The sequence below is a fragment of the Acinonyx jubatus genome, chromosome D3 (assembly GCF_027475565.1).
Source record: "Acinonyx jubatus isolate Ajub_Pintada_27869175 chromosome D3, VMU_Ajub_asm_v1.0, whole genome shotgun sequence".
In the NCBI taxonomy this organism is placed as follows: Eukaryota; Metazoa; Chordata; class Mammalia; order Carnivora; family Felidae; genus Acinonyx; species Acinonyx jubatus.
This window is the reverse complement of record NC_069392.1, coordinates 23306323-23325844: the sequence shown is the minus strand read 5'-3', so window position 1 is coordinate 23325844 and position 19522 is coordinate 23306323. Positions and strand designations below refer to the sequence as shown.

General features: G+C 48.0%; 1 protein-coding gene across 2 annotated transcripts in view; it reads left to right on the top strand.

Annotated features, from left to right (window-relative positions):
- The first annotated feature begins 1658 nt into the window (after positions 1-1658).
- The window catches only part of ZNRF3 (zinc and ring finger 3), a 155649-nt gene continuing 137785 nt past the window's right edge, over positions 1659-19522 (top strand). The window contains exon 1 of one of the 2 annotated variants that reach the window (XM_053206355.1): positions 1659-2201. In XM_053206355.1, coding sequence (XP_053062330.1) covers positions 1902-2201 — 300 coding nt within the window. In that variant the 5' untranslated portion in view covers positions 1659-1901. The remainder of the gene's footprint in view (positions 2202-19522) is intronic. The other variant, XM_027050857.2, reaches the window with a different exon arrangement.

The window sequence follows — 19522 nt, the reverse complement described above, 5'->3', positions numbered from 1 at the left end:
AGAAACCCATTAGCAGTCACTACCCATTCCTGCCTCCCTTCAGCCTCTTGGCAACCACTAATTTACTTTCTGTCTCTGTAGATTTGCCTATTCTGGACATTTCATATAAATGGAATCACACACTATGTGGTCCTTTGTGACTGGCCTCTTTCACTTACCCTAATGTTCATTCATGTTGTAGCTTGTATCAGTACTTCATTCCATTATATGGATATACTGTTTTTGTTGACTCATTCATCAGTGGATGGTAACCTTGAATTTTAAATATTGCAGTTGTCATGGGTGGGCTGTAGTAATTGACTTCCCTTTTAATGACTGGACTGTGCCACCTCTGGGGAGATTTCAAGACTGATGTTGCCCAGATCCAGCCGGCACCGGTTAGGCTTGATTCTGAGGAAACTAAGAGACTGCTGTATATGCAAAGCCCTGCTTTCCCAGGTGCCTCCCTCCTAAGCAGAAACTCTGGGTGGTCCAAATGCGGCAACGCAGATCCATGGGTTTTTTCATGTATTTTCTATTCCACATTTTGAAAATATTTTTTCTATTTTAAAATGTAACCTTGGTAAGTTGTTTATTCAAGACAATGCTCAATGAGTTTTCTTTTCTTTTCGTCTTTTTAATATTTTGGGTGTGGTAGCAAGTAGAAGCAGATCATCCTAACCAAATATTTGCTAATATCTGAACAAAGCCATTTTGCTGAAAGAAAGAAAACTCCACGGGGGAAGTGGGAATTGAATCCCAGTTTTGAGGGGTTCGATTCTCATAGGACTAGATGACGAAGAAATAGGCATGCTCCAAAGAGGAGCAGGTTGTTGAAAGTTTATCTTCTGGGAGGTTGGGGACCCCTGGGACCTGGAGCATGTCTTTGGTACATTAATTTGGCAGCCATCATTCTGTGCATAAAGAGTGATGGTGTTGGAATCCTCTGGCCTTCTGCACACGGATAGACTCAGTTTCAGAACCCCTCTGGGGGCTGTTTGAGTTACAGTCTCTGGGGCTGCAGAAAGATGAACTCCATCAGAATCCAACGGCTAAAAGCCTCCCCTCGCTGCCCCCCACCACCAAACAGTTGAGAGTAACTGTCTTAGTGACACCGGTGCAGAACCACACGCTGCCCTGCAAGGCTGAGTTGCAAACGGCCCTGACCCGCGGGGGCCTTTCTCATTCGATCCCATTCGAGGTGGGGGTGAGAGTGGAGAGCCGGGTGCGGGCTCCCAGGAACTGTGGATTGGGGTCGCAGAGCCGGGAAGGACAAGGCCCTAACTACCACACCGGACCAGGAGGCGTGGGGCCTCCAGAGAGAATGCAGTCGCCCGGGAGCAGGATGCTGTCCGGATTCCCGCCGAACTCTGGCAACCGTAAGGAGAAATGTCTGCCGCCGAGGGCGGAGCGCGGACGAAGGGGTGGAGCTAGAGCGTTAGGGCGGAGCGAGGACGAGGGGGCGGGGTAGGGACTGTGGGGAGGGGGCGGAGCGAGGACGATGGGGCGGAGCAAGACGGTGGGCGGTGGGCGGGGCGAGAACAATGGGGTGGGGCGCAGCGGCGAGGGGCGGGGCGGGCGAGGGGGCGGGGCGAGAGCGGGGGCGTGTCCGGCCGTCGGGCCGCCCCCCGCCGCGCCTGCCCCGCCTTCCCGCTCCCCCCTCCCCGGCGGCCGCGGCGGTCGAGTGCGGGGAGGGAGGGGAGAGCGGGTCACGACGTTGCCGGGGCGGGGATAACCCCTCACGTGGAGCAGATGAAAGGGCCGCGGCGCGACGGCCGGGGGAGCCGAGCCGAGCCTGCGACCCACAAAGCCGCCGCCGCCGCCGCGATGGGGCTGTGAGGCGTCCGCCAGCGCTCGGTCCTCCGCCGGCCCGCGACTATGCTCGGCCGCGCCCGCCCTCCGCGCCCTCCCGCCGCAGGACCATGAGGCCGCGCTCGGGCGGGCGCCCAGGGGCCCCGGGCCGCCGCCGCCACCGCCTCCGCCGCCGCCCCCGCGGCCCCCGCGGCCGCCGCCTGCCGCCGCCGCCGCCGCTGCCGCTGCTGCTCGGGCTGCTGCTGGCGGCCGCGGGGCCCGGCGCGGCGCGGGCCAAGGAGACGGCGTTTGTGGAGGTGGTGCTGTTCGAGTCGAGCCCGAGCGGCGACTACACCACCTACACCACCGGCCTCACGGGCCGCTTCTCGCGGGCCGGGGCCACGCTCAGCGCGGAGGGCGAGATCGTGCAGGTAGCTGCCCGCCGCCCGGGCCCCGCGCCGCCACAAGATGGCTCCGGGGGCTGCGCCCGCCGACCCCGCCGCGGGCTGGCGGGCGGGCGGGAGGAGCGGCGAGGAGGCCGGCGGCATCCTTCCCCGGCCGGCGGGCGGGACGCGGCCTCCGGGGCGCCGCAGCGGGGGGCGAACGCACGTGGGGGCTTGGCCTCCTGCGGGTCCGGGGGAGCGGGAGGGAGACCCCGGGTCTGGTACCCACGTTGGGACGACCCCCCTTGGGCCGGTTGGGCAATCGATTTGCCTCAGGTGGAAGCCCTGGAACTACCTGTTGAATGCCAACTTTGGGAAGATGAGCGATGAAGGATGGGGTGGCTTGTTTCAGGTTGCAGGCTTTGCTTTCCATCCCTGCACGTTCTTTTTGGGAGTAGTCAAGGTTTGTCTGAGAGGCCGTCTCAGGTTCTTTTCTGGAACCTGCCGCCAGCCTCACTCACCTGGGCGCTGACCTCCCTGCAGGGCTGTGGACAAGCAGCAGCAGGCAAGGAAAGCAGGGGGAGCTGGCCGGAGAGTGGGGATCGCGAGTGCCCTGGAGTGGCCGTAGAAGGCAGCCTTCGCTGCGTGCCTCAGATTACAGAGGGTGGAAGGGAGACTGCCTGCCCGCTCCTGGGCCAAGGACTTCTGCGGAGGGCCTGGAAATGGGGAGACAGGGTCGCTCACTGACAGGGCCTCCCCACTTTGCTCCCAATGAGAGAGGTCTGTGTCCAAAGGAAGCTGGCTGGGGAGAGCTTTAAGCTGTGCCTACACTTTGGAGGTGGGGCCGAGCTGAAGCCTCTGCGGTCGCTGAGCTGGGTAGATGCCTTCCCGCTTCCTTGGCTATGATTTTATCAACTTGTTAGTAGACTGCCAGCCCACTTAGGGCAGTTAATATGCATGCCTCGGATGCGGGCGATTTGAAATGGTTGGCTTGTTTTGGAGCCTTTTTGGAGGCGATGGGATGTCTGCAGACTTCTAAGCTTTGGGCCTTCTGTGCTTTACTCTTGGATGAGTTATGAATGAAGAGAAGGGAAGCGTATGGATGATTGCATAGCAGCTTCTTCCTTTCTCCTCCCGCGGTGCATACTCAGAGCCCTAGGTGGGTAGGCAGGGAGCTGTGCAACTTGGCTCCTTAGAGGTGTGTCCTTACAAAGCTGGGGGAGGCATCCCTGCCAAGAGATTAATCAGCAGCCTTGCCTCACAGAGCTCTTATCCCCATCTTAAACTTCTGCAGGGTAAATAAAAGGGGAAACACATGTTTGAGTCCTGTGACTACATATGTTAAAGGCTTTTGCACTTTTTTCCTTGCTAATGTTATAATTATGGCCTTTAGTTTATAAGCTTTAGAGAAGATGGTCTATTGAAGATTCCTACACATTTCAGTTGCAGCCTTCAAGAATAGTTTGGATCTTAAAGCTTGCTCCTTGTAACTCCTCTTTGAGGCTTTCAGTGTGCCTTGATGGCTTTAGAAATGTTTGATTTACAGCCTTCTAAGAGAAAAGATGTTTTAATGTGGCACTTCACTATTTGAAGGAGACTTCTGAAGTTTGTGATTTTTATCTGCAATGTTTTAACTTATACTCTTTCTCCACCGTAGTTTGTCTGGCTGGCTATCCATTATGGGTAGTGCTGTGCTTTGGAGATAATCTTGGGTTCACCATTTAATACAAAATTAGCAGTTTAAACACACCATTTGTAGCTATTTTATCCTTGTGAGTAGAGAGAATGTGTGAATTTGGCAGAAGGAATCTATTCCCTTTTGAATCTTTTTGAAGTGCTTATCTCTTTTGTAGTCCATTAGCCTAGCCAAAAAAAAAAAAAATTCAGTCAACAATTGCTAAGTAAAGAAAAATGACTTAAATGGTATTTAATAAGTTGACCTGTTAAGCAATCACTAATAGGTGTCCTTAATTCCTTTATAACTGCACAGTGTTGGTGAGTTTATCTGAGCTGTCTGAATAGTCATTTCTTGGTGTTCTCCATATCTTTAATAACTTTATTGCAGGAGCCTACTCGCTGAACCTCATGGGTGCCCAGATGGAGGGAACTCAGCATGGCTTTCAGGGCTGTGTGTATACAGAGGCTGGCATGTTTTTATTAGTTATTTGAATACTGCTCAACTGAAGTAACTGGTGTGGCCCCTGTCAGCCCTGAAAAATGTTTTTGTAAGGAAAGCTGGTGTTTCAGGACTGCTGAGAGGGAATGTAACATTTTGTATGAAAAATGACAATGTAGAAGGAACACATTGGTGTTCAGCTTCAGATTAATCATGTTTTCTAAGCGCCTTGTTGAACTTTTCAAACCTCCTTTTATTTACTGTCTTAAAATAACCCTGCGTGATTTGCTATTTAATATTTTATGGTCTTCAGAGCAGAGTTCATTCTCCTATAACTAAAACCTAATAGTAGCATTGCAACATGGCGTTTTGTTTTTTCCAGTGGGGTTCGGTAGCATTGTTGTTCATGGTTAAGGGGAAAAAAAGATCTGTTTGGAAGTCTCTTTACTTTAAGTGTTCTAAGATAGGAAATTGGTTTGTTACTGTTTTTCCCCCTCCCTATTATATACAGTGACAGGAGATACCTTGTCACAGTCTGGTTTGCCCCAGATACTTGTAATTAGAGTACCTGTTTGGTCATTTGCATGGAAGGGGAGGGGGAGACTGGGTTAAGAATATGTGTGTGTGTGTGTGTGTGTGTGTGTGTGTGTGTGTGTGTGTGTGTGTCAGTGTCAGAGTGAGATAGTAATTCAAACCTTGGGATTAGTCACAGGATTCTTGGTTCTCTGCTTGTGCGTTTTAGGCTTAAATAACTTTCCCAAGGTCACCAGTGTGCTCTGTTAAGAAGAGAGATTTTTTTTTTTTTGACATCTTCATCTGTGAAAGCTGTGAAAACAGTATGGGGATATGAAATGCTATTAATTATATTATTCATGCAGCATTGAAATCCATTTGCTTGTAAGAATGTCAGGCATACAGTCTGAATGCTGGAGGAATTAATTACAGCCCTGTCATTCTAAAGTGTGGAACTTTAAAGGGTTCTTAGATATATTGATACATATTTCATCTTTGAACCAATTTGTTGCTATTATGAGATCATTATCTGAAACTTTCAGACTTGGCTGTGCAACTCACATAGTTAGCGATGTTAAATAAAGGCCTGATTAAACACTGGCTGGTGGTATCTGGATTGGTTAAACAAACAAAGAAAATTTGCATCGCTAGAGATGAAAGATTGTTTTAAAGTGGAAATGCATTTTTTTCCCTTGAAGTCAAATATTTAGAAAGGCTTGAGAAATTCATTTGTAGAAGGAGTCTGAATGATAGGTTTTGTGTAACTTTAAAATTGGCCTTTCTGGAGCCTGGGTTAAGTGTTGAATGGTCTTGAAAGCAGAGGCGAGCTGAGAACATTTAAGACCCAAGCCAGTGCCTTTAGCTATGAGGAGCTGGGGGAAGCTGGGTGGTAGGTCAGAAGGGCTGAGTGACATCCTTAAATATCCAATATTAACCAAGGGTATCACAGAGAATAATTTTAGGAAACTAATTCCTCTGCCTTGTTTCCCTGTCAGTGTGGTTCTGCAGTTCGGTATTTGATCAAACACTTTGCTTTTCATCTCCATTTGAAGTGAACAGGCCTGCCTCTAAAAATTGACTTGGCCTAATAGAACAATTGTGTGCTGGCAGCTGACCTGGATTTACACAGAAGGAGATCGTCGACTGTCTGTCAGAAGGGCCTTCGTAGGTTAAAACCAAGCAGTTGATTTGGGGGAAAACGTTAGGGCTATGTTTTGTGACCTCATGAATTCTCAGGGGCTCTCATTTTCTGCCTTGTTCCCTAAGATCCCATAGGAGCTGTTAATGCAGCTCTGAATGGAGGTGCAGATGGTAGCGGGAGGCAAGCGTAGATTCCGCAGACTAGAGGGAAAGTGGTGATGGCCGCCATCTTGTGCATACAGGGCACCGTGCCAAGCACGTCGTGCGTTTGCTCATCTCATCCTGACTTTAACTGGAATTAGCAACTACTCTTAACCCATTTTACAGACGAGGAAACCGAGGCCGAGAAAGGCGATGTGACTTCTCGAACCTCACGTAGCTGGCAAATGATAAAACCTGGATGGAAACCCAGGCCTGTCTGGCCCCTTTGCTCGTATTTTTGCCAAATAAATCGAACGTGGCTGGTTAGATTTGGACATTAATTGAGTCTCATTTCTAAGAATCTAGTATAGGGGTTCTTAACCTGAGGGTCACAGACTTCTAGAGAGGGCCTGTGAACCCCTGAAATTATACTCACAATTACATGCACCTGCACCTGTGTATGTGCACTTCTGTTTTCCTGAGAAGGTACACAATTTTGCCTCTTGGGGGGTTCTGTGATGCCCCTCCTCCGCAAGAGGAAAAAGAGAAGCACTAATCTGATACTCATCATCAAATAGTCCATTACTAAGAATGTGGAGTGATGTGGGACCCAGGCTGGCAAGAGTTGTAGAGAAGTCTCCAGGTTTGTGTGTCTCCGTGGAGCATATTCATCCAATAAATGTTTACCAAAACTCTGTTTTGTACCAGACCCCATATTGTTTTTGGAGTCCACAATCGCTCATAGTGATAGATGTGTATGGATGCATGATAATCCTTCCCAAGTGGGTTTCCCCACAGAATTGAGCCCTTGGTTCCTAAGACATCCATTGTCTGTAACGAATAACTTCTCTCCTGTGCATCCATCTGGTACTAGTTAAACGCATTATCCTTGGGTGAAGTGAGAAAATGGTGACCCAAAGAATTTTTTGCGTCTAGAGGGTGGAGTGCAAGAAGGTGACGATCTGAATGCAGCATGTGCGAGAGCAGATTGTAAATGTGTTCCTTCTCATCATTTACTGGAAAACGAAATGGAGCATCTTTTGATGTTGAAATGCCTTGAACAGCCCCTCACACCTTCTCTTGTGGACCTTGACCCCATGGGCATGGTCTGTTTATTTTTGCTCATCCCTGGATCCATCTCTGGGTCCCCAGTGTCTGCCACTTGTCAGACACTTACTATTTCGTGACTGAATGATGGATTTAGAATCGATATCAGGCAGGCAGTGGATCTTACTGGGCTTGGATTAATTGATGAGTAACTTCCTTTGGCTTGGCTAATAAATTCTGGGATTATCTTTCCTTTTTGGTTGTTATTTCCAGAAAGTTACTTGGCATTAGATGGCAAGAATGGACGTCTCTCTGGTTGTGGTGGACCACTGGTATGATTACTCCAGGCTGTATGCGAGTAACCTGTGTGCATGCATGTTAAGGGGCAGGATACGTGGCATTATAAGGGTCTGTAGACGTTCTTTACTTGACAAAACACTGAGTATTGAGAAAGCTCTAATGTGGACAGCTGTTACGGATGGACAAACCCATGGAGAATAGTTCATAGCCAAGCCCTAGTGTCTGTGGAAATAACAGTCGGGGCTTGGAATTCAGAATCATCATTAACCTGAATATGTGCCATGTGAAAACTTTGCTTCCTGTCGGTGTTTCCCAAGTCTGGGGAATGTGGATTTATGGTTCATGACAAAAATGACATTTAAATCAATCTTGATAATCAGAAGAACAGATTCAGCCCTTTAATGTGTTAGATAAGGAGATCCAGAGAAGTGAAGTGCCTTGACCAGGGTATGTGGTGAGGTAGAGATGACCTGATAACTGTTCGGGTCTCCAGACTCCCAGGCTTGGAGGCTTTCTGTCATTTTTGGCTGCATTTCGGCTGAGTATGCCAGAGAGAGCAGATGCAGAAGCATGCTTTAGGGTCAGGTGTATAATTGGGGAATTAAATTGCGCATTGGGTTTAAATGTTGCTTTTCTCCTCTGATGTAAATTTTGACTCACTCAGTCTTTCCCTCTGTCAGAGCTTTATAAGGTAGCTATTGATGGCCAAGTGCTTCCTGTGTGCCAGTCTCTGGACACAGTGCTGTGCCCACATTTCATGGGAGAGCTAAGACGGCATGTCCCAGGTTTTCAGATGAGGAAACTGAGCTCTGAGAATGAAGTCACTTTCTAAGTTACTGAGCATGTCCGTAGTGGGGCTGAGATTCAAACCCAGGTCTGTGTGATTCTAAGCCATTTCTGTTTTTACAAGACTGCTTCAGTTGGCACTTGCTTCTGCTTGGGATGAGATTATGGGAACTGATGGTGTAGTTTGAAGTCAGATATAAACCCAGGATGACTGAGCAATAAGTGAGTCTGTAACTTCAGCGGAGAATCTGCCCTCCCTACACTTACAGAGATCTGTCTCCTCCTTCCGTCTCTCTTTCTTGCATAGAAGTCTCATTCGACTTGTTTGTCCCATGAAGAGCCTATCAGCCAAATTTGGGAAGAGGGACCAGTGACTTGAAGTGTACAACTGTCACTCAGTGGCTCTTTGATTTTTTGGCTATTGGGAAAGTCGGAATGGCCACAGGTGTTCTGGCATCTAAGGGATTTCCGGTGTGAGACACAACTCCTTCCTGTAGCTACTTAAAGAAATTTTTTTTTTCCTTAACATTTATTGAGAGACAGAGACAGACAGAGCATGAGCAGGGGAGGGGCAGAGAGAGAGAGGGAGACACAGAATCCGAAGCAGGCTCCAGGCTCCGAGCTGTCGGCACAGAGCCCGACGCGGGGCTTGAACCCACGAACCGCGAGATCGTGACCTGAGCCGAAGTCGGACGTTTAACCGACTGAGCCACCCAGGTGCCCGGTGGCTGACTTTTTAGAGCCATGTCGAAGTCTCCATCGCTTTCTCCAAAGAGGTTGTGCCCCACACGCAGCCCCTTTCTTACATTGCACAACTACATGTTCCCTGACTATCTGATATAAAAAATTGTAAAAGCCGGGCTCTCAGGTGGCTCAGTGGGTTAGGTGTCTGACTTCGGCTCAGGTCACGATCTCACAGTTCGTGAGTTCGAGCCCCGCGTTGGGCTCTGCGCTGGCAGATGCTCTGCCTCTGAGAGATCGTTTCTCTCTGTCCCTCCCCTGCTCGCAATCTCTCTCAAACATAAATAAACATTAAAAAAAAAATAGCTTCTCTTTAAATAAAATGAAATAAAAGATTCTAAGAGCCTAGAGCTGTGGATTCTCCCTGCTCATTCCATCCTCCTGGCTGTTGAAACTCTCTATGGGTGCTGTATTCCTTCTGTGGACAGGTATCCACTGCTGCCTTCTGTCCACCAGGCCCTGGGCGAGGTGAGGTCACAGGACACCGTCCCTGGCCTCAGGCAGCTGAGTGTTGGGGACAGACGGCACGCAAAGCACAAGTCTTGTATGGTAGGACAGGATACTGAGGGAACACCCAGGCCAGGCTGCAAAGTGTAGGTCTGGGCAACCCATTCTGAAGAAACACGTATGTAATGACAGAGTATGTGGATTTGAGCCTTCTGGCCTTTTCCGACTCGTTTTTACCCACCTTTGAGGTTGAAGCTGATAACCCCTTTGTGGAGACGTGCCTTTTTATACCTGTCAAACAGGATAGGGAGGAGGTAAAGAGTAGAGGTTCTTTGTTTCATTTGTAGCTTGAATGAGATGTTTTAAAGTCTGACTTTTAGCAGCTCTGTTGACTCATGATAGTGTGAAGAGAATGAGGTCAGCTGGCCTATTGTGGTTCAAGGGAGAGCATTTTATTTTTATTGCCCTTAAGATGTGTTGTAAGACTTGGTATTAATCCCCTGCTCTCTCCAGCATTGTGAGATGGTTGTTTAGAAACTCAATGTGTAGACTTGATGTGAAAAGCATACTTTGAGGATCCTAGCAGTTTGATGTTAAAAATGTATGTTGGAATGGGGATTTCTGTGCCCAAGCTGCTGTGTGTTAAAAATAAAAGAGTTGGGGCGCCTGGGTGGCTTAGTCGGTTAAGCGTCCGACTTCGGCTCAGGTCATGATCTCGCGGTCCGTGAGTTTGAGCCCTGCATCGGGCTCTGTGCTGACCGCTCAGAGCCTGGAGCCTGTTTCAGATTCTGTGTCTCCCTCTCTCCCGGACCCTCCCCCATTCATGCTCTGTCTCTCTGTCTCAAAAATAAATAAACGTTAAAAAAAAAAAATAGTAAAGGTCATGCTCAGTTGGGTGTGTGTAAGGGCCTATCCAGTGCTGCGAGAATTTGATTAAAATTTGATTTTTTACTTGAATTTAGTTTGAGTGTGCTAACTTGTCAGCAGATATTTATTGAGTCTCTACGGTGGATACAGTGTAGAGAAAAACATCACCTTTTCTGCACCGCTGATAAAGCATGTCATTTCTGTGATTTCTCCCATACAAATTTGGGCAGTTAAATTAGCCCCAGAAGAGTAGATTAATTTTACATTGTTTCTAGTCAGGGCCAAAATCTTCTTTAAAAAAAAAAAACCACCTGTAACTTACTTTTTTTTTTTTTTTTAAGATTTTATTTTTAAGGAATCTCTGCACCCAACTTGGGGCTTGAACTCAGAGCCTTGAAATCGAGAGTCCCGTGCTCCACCAACTGAGCTAGCCAGACATCCCTGTAACTTATTTTTTAATTGTAAAAATAATACGTGTTTATTGCAGATAAACATCGGAAAATGTTTGGAAGATCTAGAAAAGTATGAAGGAGAAAATGAATCCCACTACCTAAAGATAACCTCTGTTAACCTTTTGTGTTCTGGTCCAACTTTTCCTCTCGTTTTCATGTGAGCTTGGAGGGATTCTAAAGAAAATTGGAGAAAGCATTACCTGGTGCTTATAACGCTCTGTCCACCTTGAGTATTTTCCTGTTGCTTAATGCTTTGAAACATTTTTAGTGTCTGTGTAGCATACTCTTGTCTTCCATTATTCTAAGGAATGGCTGTGGGGAACATCCGTTCTGTATTTCTTGATTATTTTCAAAGGATAAAGTTCTAGAATTGGGACCATGGATGGGGTCAAGTGGTGTAAACATTTTGAATGCTCCTGGTATGTGTTGTCAGATTGCTCTGCAGAAGGGTGGTTTTAGTTTATACTCCCTGCCAGGTTGGCATACATGTTTCCACCTATTCCTGCTCATAACAGGTAGCATAACAACAACAATAAAATAAAAATCCCAAAGGCGACTTCTTACAAGTGAAAGTCTGTCTGTTTCTCTTAGTGGATAGTAAAATACTGGCTTTTTTTCCCTCTCCCGCGAGGATCTGAGTTATGACTAATGTCTGTATCAAAGGGAAGGTACCTGGCGTGGTTCGTGGGTCCTCCCTCATAGGTATCTGAGCGTGATTCAGGAGCAGCAGGCCGCTCTTGTGTTCTGGGCAGGGGACGGGGCGGCTGTCCAGGCAGATGGCTGTGCGGGGAGGCCTAGAGAACACCTCACGGAAGGCACCACTGCGCTGTCTGCACATCCTGTGGCGACAGATTGTGGCCCAGGAGGGTGCTGCTCCTGCATTCACTGTTTTGTGCCCCGCAGTGTTCCCATAGAGCAGGCTCTCTGCTTGTGAACAGGCCAGGTTCAGAAAGGCCTTACGAATCTGTCCTTTCATTCAGAGTGACGCTGCCGTTAGTTGGCGTTGGGCAGACATGCGAGTGGAGCCAAGCGCAGGTTCACCAGGGGTACATTCAAAACAGCAGGACCAAGGGCTGAAACTGGTTCCTGGTATTTTCTTTGATCCCTGTTAAACATCTTGAAATTTTACATCAAAATCTAGGGCTTTGGCTCTTCTTGAAAAATTAAAAGACTGGCAACGTCAGGTCCACTTTTTTGCATGGCAACAGCCTAGCCTGCCCCGTGGGATAACTGCCGTGCCCTTCAGATGGGACATGGGCCCTCAAGTTCATCAGTCTCCATTGCATTGCTTTGGCTTACTTCGCTCAGTGGTAATTACCTTGACCCACGCCTGGCCCCTGTAGGCACTGGAGTTGGCCAGCCTTTCTCTGAAAGTCCTGAAGCCAAAAGCGTTTAAGTTGTGCTTGGTGAGTCTCCTTTCTTTCCTTCCTCAACCACCCAATGTGCCTGATGTCCTGTTGTGGCATTATGATGCTTCAGTGGACCCCATGAGGCTCTAGTTTCGCTGCTGGGGAGGGCTCACCTGGCCCTGTGTGACCAGTGTTCTTTTTACTTTGGTACAGGGGCTTCCATTTTCTCTTGTTCTTCTCGAAGGCTGAAGTCATTTGGCCTGTGTCTTCATGAAGATCTGTGTCCTGCCTCTCTTTTTGCTCCTTGGTTTCTTTTGACCTCTAGAGTTACTGTTTCAACTGGAGGGCACCCTGAAAATGCTATGGCTCAGCTGTCTTTTTACAGTGAGGGGACTGGGGGCAAGGGCCTTGGGCCTTTGGTCACAAGAGGAGCTGTGATTAGAAGTCTGGTCTTGGGGCTCCCCGGTGCTGGTCTTTCTAGAACAGCCTCCCACTTTGGTGGTTGAGTTCCAGAAAATCTTTCATGTGCCTGGTGCATTAGGGTCCCCAGTGCACTTTCACCTGTATTATCTTGTTTCTGTCTCAGCGTGCAGCTTGGGAGTGCCTTCCCCGGATTCTGCCCTAGAAGGCCAGCTGCCAGCCAGGTTGTCCTGGTTGCCAAGGCTTGTCCCATACTCAACATAGAGTGTTTTTCTTTGTACCTAGTTGTACACTATTACTTAACCCCATTTTACATGTGTGTTCAGCCCCTTTATGCAATTTGGGGAAATGACACAGAGTACCTGGAGATTTGTCATCTTTTCAGAACGTGCCTCGGTGCTGGAGTCCGTGGTAAGCAGACAGCCAATGGCATGTAAAGAATGTCGCAAGCTTGACTTGCAAAGCCTTTTCAAAATCGAAATCAAGGTAGCCTGTGACCAAGTCAAAGGGAAATGGTGTACTCAAGATGGTGCTCGATTTCCTCTTTCCTCGCTGACCTTACCTCTTCATGCCAGAGGCTGCCCGCAGGTCTCCCTGCCTCACGTTCTCACTCTCGGAGTCCATTTTTCCTCCCCCCACCAGCCTCATCTTTCCATAGTAACCTTTGATCTCGGCCCAACCTTGATCAAAATCTTTCAGGACCATCCCACTGTTAACCACCCAGCTGAGCACATGGGTGACCTGGGCAGTCCCTCCAGCACCATCCTGTCCGCCCCCGTCCGCTTGCCGCCTCTGGGCTGCAGACCTGGGTCCTGTGTGTTCCACCTTTGTTCCCTGAATGGGCCCTGGGCTTTCCTTCGTCTGCGCCGTTCATTCTGAGCACCCTTCTGCTGTAATACATTTCTGTGCCTCCGTGTTCTGTGCCCTCTCCTCTGCGGTTGGTTCCTTCCCTGCTTTCAGGGGCCACATGTCCAGTCCTTCCCATCACACGTTTCCTCTTCCACCAGTGCATTCCTTTGAACCCAAGCACTCCTTCCTTCACTTGGCAGCTGGTCTTAAATTCCTCATTGTAGTTGTCCTCTTGTTAATGGTTTCCTTTCCCCACAAGATCACAGCTCCCACTAGGCGGGGGTTGCGCCTTACCCCCCTATTGCCTGGCAGTACAGCTCTCTAATATTTACTGAATTGAAATCCTTTTTTCTAGATCATAATACTTGGGGATAGCATAGTGATGGGGATGTTAGTGTGGCCAGAAAAAGACTTGGCTTTTTTGGAGGGAGAACTTTCTATGATTGTAGAAACAATTCACAAGCAGCTTGTGGACATGGGTGTGTCCCAGGGCTATTCCAAACAGTTGGGATGGACCAGACTCACAGTAATTTCACCTTGCCCCTGCTCTCCAGGAAGCTAGAAAAGGAGATGTGGGCAAGGGGATGATGCCTTCTCTTAACTCCTTTCCAGCCTGGCATGCAACTACCTGGGTACATTGTCCAAAGCATGCTGGAGAAGAGAACGTCCCAGCCTGACTGTAGACTTTTAGGGAGTGTGTTTTATTTAAGTTTGGATAATATTTTGGTGGCACTTAGAAAATTGGTACTTTTGAGGAATAGCAAAACTGTATACAGCAATACTGTAACTCCAGTATGACCCATCAGAAGCAACTGTATATGGGTCCCTACGTCTCTACTTAAATTTGTACCATATTGTTACCTCATTTGGACTGTCTGGCATGGTCCTTGATCCTGTGTTTTAAGTGCTGGGTGGAAAGCAGAGTTTTAAAGGACTACAGTAGTGTTTCTAAAGAGGCCAGCAGCTTTGTGTGGAAGAAATTGAAATTTCAATTTAATAAACATTTGATTTTCTACTCTTTTTTTTTTTTTTAATTTTTTTTTTTAACGTTTATTTATTTTTGAGACAGAGAGATACAGAGCATGAACGGGGGAGGGTCAGAGAGAGAGGGAGACACAGAATCTGAAACAGGCTCCAGGCTCCGAGCAGTCAGCACAGAGCCCGACGCGGGGCTCGAACTCACATACCGTGAGATCGTGACCTGAGCCAAAGTCGGACGCTTAACCGACTGAGCCACCCAGGCGCCCCAATTTTCTACTCTTTATGGAGCCCACTGTAAACATATGGGAATTATTGAATTATTGCTTGGTTATGTACATGTTGGCATATTGAGTTGTTGTTGTTTTGGTTATTGTTGCTGTTTTTGTGGAATAGTGGCTATTATATGGGCCCTGGGACTGTCTGGAAGATTCTAGAGTGTACCCATGATGTGTTATATTTCACTTATAGTAGAGGGTTTCTGTGCCCCTTCCTGGCATATCCACTCCAGAAATGTTCCAATGCCTATTAGTGAATGTCATCCAGGGAACTAAACAAGCACCTAATGTGTAGTTTTGAAATTTTGGTGTTATTAGGTTTAAATGCCTAGGACACATAGAAACTCGCTTGTGGCATTAAATGTGCCGTGTGGGTGATTTCAAGTTGCAGTGGCAGTGGTAATTTTTGCATTTCCTGACTCTTGTGTTTAAATTTGCAGTCTCAAGATTGCATCACCATAGGTTTTCACATTTAATGAATATTTATGTTGAGCCGAGTTCTATACGAATGCGATGGTTTCTGACTTGATTATAGCTTGCCGTGCACTGTGGCCAGGAGTGCCCTACAGACAACGGAGTTGGCACACGCCTCAGCATGCCAAGCCCTGGCGGATGTGGTTAGGGACCACGGTGACTGGTGCCGGGGTTGCCATGCCAACCTTGTTTTTGGAAGGGGGAGGCTCTAAAACAGCAGGGGGATGGGGGCAGAAGAGTTTTGAATGTTCTAAGTGAAATTATTCCCCATAGGTGCCCCTGTAGGAAGATGTTGTGGAAAACTCTAGAATTCTCAACTACATGCTTAGATAACATTAATTAATTTTCTTAATTTACTTTTGCAAGGCTGTTTTAATGGTCCTCTTGTGAAACTGTGGAAGTTCTATGGTGGATCTTCCATGTGTAGATGTCTTCCGTACTTGCTGCAAGGTAAATAGGGAATCTCCTATCTCCTAATATTACCAACCCCCTCCTCTCACGCCCTGCCAACATCCCTTGCCCTCTGATAACTCTAACCTAGTGACGGCTGATTAGAGAAAGGGGAGGAAAAGAAGAATGAGGCAGAGGATGGTTGGGGGACTCTCCGTCCCCCAGCTCTTTATCTTCATTCCCCTCTTCTCCCCATCCCAGGAAGGCCTATCCTCTCCCCTACTTATTCTCCTGTATTCAACAAAGACCGTGGTTGTGAATGCCATCACCCAGTGGTGGTACCTTCAGATGCCTAGCTGTTAAGCTTTGGCAGGCTGAGTTAGGACAGGAGGAGGAGGGATGTGCCCCTGGCACCCCACACTGGAATGCTGTTTGCCCCTTTGCAGATGGTGGTCTTGCACGACTAATTCTGCGGTGCCTGGTGTTGTGCGGTGAAGTGTCCGGAAGGGAACTGATCAGGTCTAGTAAGCCAGATGGGGCCCAGGCTGGCGGAGCAGGATGGGACTTGTGGGCATCATCCGCTGTCCTAGCATTTTTTTTTTTTAATGTTTATTTAATTTTGAAAGCGAGAGAGAGAGAGAGAGAGAGAGAGAGAGTGAGGGGGAGGGGCAGAGAGGGGGTGGGGTACCAAGGATCCAAAGCAGGCTCTAGGCTCTGAGCTGTCAGCAGAGAGCCTGACATGGGGCTCAAACCCACAAACCGTGAGATCATGACCTAAGCCGAAGTCACACGCTTAACCGACTGAGTCGTCCTAGCATTTCTGGACAGAAGGAGAGCTGAGCTACTGGAGGAGGCTGGGACTTTCACAGGCTCAACAGCTCAGGCAGTCTTGTGTTGTGGGGGCTTGCCTTCAAGGCTCAAAATAGAAAAAAAGCAACAACCCCCGCCCCCCAGTAGAAACTTAATAATTCAGAAGGGAGGCTGACCACACGTTTAGACTTTGCTGACTTGGGGTCAGCTGTGTGACTCTCCCATTAGATTGGATCCTCCTTCAGGGTGGGGCTGGTGTCTCAATCTTTTGATATTTCCCCACTCCAGCCTGAAGGGTCTTGTGTGAATTAGGAACAGCTTTACTTCCTCAAGATACGTGGCTTTCATTTGCTGTAAATTGGTCATAATATGGACCCCAGATACATTGGGGCACCCCCTGGAATTGTTCATTGCATGAGGCCGTCTCCCTGTGGGCTGATATGGCACCTTTGTGTTATTCCCTCTTCGCCTCTCTCTCAGCAATTCTTACATGCTGTTTCTGATTTTTGTCCATTCCTAGAAAACCAGGGAACCATGGTGGTTAGAATTCTGTGTAACACTGGGAAACAAGATATCAGGGGCACATAGGGAGTTTAGTATGTAGATTCTTTAAAAATAATTTTTTTTTAATGTTTATTTATTTTTGAGAGAGAGAGAGAGAGAAAACGCGAGAGGGGGAGGGCAGAAGAGAGAGGGAGACACAGAATCGGAAGCAGGCTCCAGGCTCTGAGCTGTTAGCACAGAGCCCGATGCGGGGCTCGAACTCATGAGCTGTGAGATCATGACTTGAGCCGAAGTTGGATGCTCAACCGACTGAGCCACCCAGGTGCCCTAGTATGCAGATTCTTGATCTCTGCTCTGGCCGTTTTTCTGCTTTGTGTTAGCTCTCAAGAGATGAGCTGACTCGAGTGGGGTCCCCAAAACTTGGGGACCTCAGCAATTACATGGGTAGGCTTTTGTGGAGCAGAAGTGACACCACCATTGTATGGGAGAAGATACACGTGTATTCCTAAGAAAAACTTACAGTTTAACTTTTGGATTCTAACCTGATTTGGGTGTAAGTTCTCCTTAGTTCTGTGTTACAGCTACAACCTTGAGCCAACTGCACTTAAGTGGGAGGACACTTCCGTGTCATCGAACACTGACATGGCTGTTGGGAGCAACAGCTTTCAGCTTCGCTACGTAGATACCCAAAGTTTGCCACGTTCCTTAAAGCATGTTGTAAATTTTGCAGAAGGAGTGGTCCTGGATTCCCTTTGCTGATGGGAGAGACTGCTTTGGGTTTGAACCCAATTACCTGCTGTGGAAACACGACTTTGCCTCCCTGGGTGTCTGTTTCTTCATCTGTAAAATGGAGCTAAGTCTCCCCTGGAGATGTTGTGAGGGTTAAATGAGGTACTCACAGCACACAATTTGTGTTTAGTGACAGTGAGGCTGATGATGAAGAAGATAGCCTACATCGTTTTATGTCGGTCCTCACCTATACCTAACGTGCTGTCGTTCTAAATTTTTATTCTAGAGTGGCTTATCAAGTGGAAAGAATCCAAAGGTGCTAGTCATTGAGAAGAAATTGTAAAATGGGGTTGTTTTTTTTTTAACACACTCAGTGTCTGACCACTTAGACCGTTATCTCTTCTCCCCAGGTGGGGGCCCAGGGGCTCCCCAGAGTGTGCAAGAGGCTCAGGTTGCTTGTTCCTCCCTGGGCCCCGGTTCCCTCTTTCACCTGTTTCCCAGGAGGTACACTGTGCTGCTGCTTCGTCTGCTCACCCCTACACCCTGCAGCTAGATCATCATCCCGACCCTGAGCTCTGCTCTTTCGGACAGGCACGTGTGCGCACGCACACACACGTACATGTGAACTGCAAGTTGTGTGTATAGGAGGCTGTGTTTCTAAGCAAGCCTGTCTGTTGTTCCTGAGGCCACATGGCCTGCATACGGGCACCACTGCTCCGAAGGAAAGCGGGGTGGTTGATTGCTCCTCTGGATCCGGCCAGGGCACGTGGAATGTTGTGATATACTAAGGCTGTGCTCTGGGGGCCTAATTATGTGGGGCCTGTGGCAAGCACAAGTGACTTCAGCACTTGGTTTGATCCAGTGTGCAATTTTGCCAAAGCAAATACTTTATTAATCTTAACCCTCATATTAGACACATTGACTTTTTCTAAAAATGGGAATGATAGGAGTGCATTGTAGGGTTGTTTTTTTTTTTTTTTTTACTTCCCCCCCCCTCCCCCCCCCCCCCCCCCCCCCGCCAAGACTGGGCTGTGCATTCCTCTCCTTGAATGGAGAAGGTAGTTTTCATCTCTGTCTACCCCCTTCTCTCACATTCCTGAGACTGGGTGATGGAAAGATGATGCCCCTTCTCCTTCTGTTGCAGGTGAGCTTTTCTCCTTGCTGTCTCTGAGGTTACACTTCTTTCTATGTCAAGGCCCAAGAGTCTTGCTCCTGAAATGATCTGCTGTCCTGATGGAACTTTCCTAACTGGGGACTCTTCCCGGTTTCCTTAGGATTCTGATCCAGAATGCATGCAGGGAAATTGTTGGGTGACTTCCCGTAGTGACCTTGAGCGTGTCCGCAGAGGCTCAGCTGTAATTTCTCATGTGGCACGCAAGGAAGGTAGCCTGGTGGGTAGATGGAGAGCTCTTGCTCAGCACCCTCAAAGTGACTTGGGTGAAGGGCAGACTCATAGGGCAGCATGAACCTGGTATTAGAGAGTGAGCTCGCTCTTATCTAGTTCAAGTAGGAGAAAAAAAAAAGCCTCTAAATAAACAAGTGCTGTAACCTCACCTCAGAGAACGGTTCTGAGTTAGCGTCCTCTTTTCTCTGCACTCGGACTCTGCCAACAGTCTGAGGGGACCTGGTGGGATTTACCAGCTTTGAAGTCCTAAGGTGCTATTTTAATACTTTTCTTTTACATTGCAGGTTTCGAGGCCGATTTAACTAGATTCTGGAGGGAGCTTTTACTTTACACCATTCTTAAGAGCCCGGACAATCTTGAAAGAGTTAAACCCTAATTAGCTCATTCCTAAGGTATTTAATGCCCTTATTAAAACTCAACTGCTCGCTCACTTTTTTCTTTAGTGAATCAGATTTCTTGAGGAGCTGAGCCCTCACTCCTCAGATCACAGGCTCACATGTTGAAGCTGGCAGTGCTAGAGGCTAGTTCCTATCTGTGTGACAGCATTTTTAATTTAACAGGACCGCCTTTGATGTTCCCAAATATTTATAGGCAGCTTTAGATCATTTCAGTGTGTGCTTTCTTTTTCTTTTC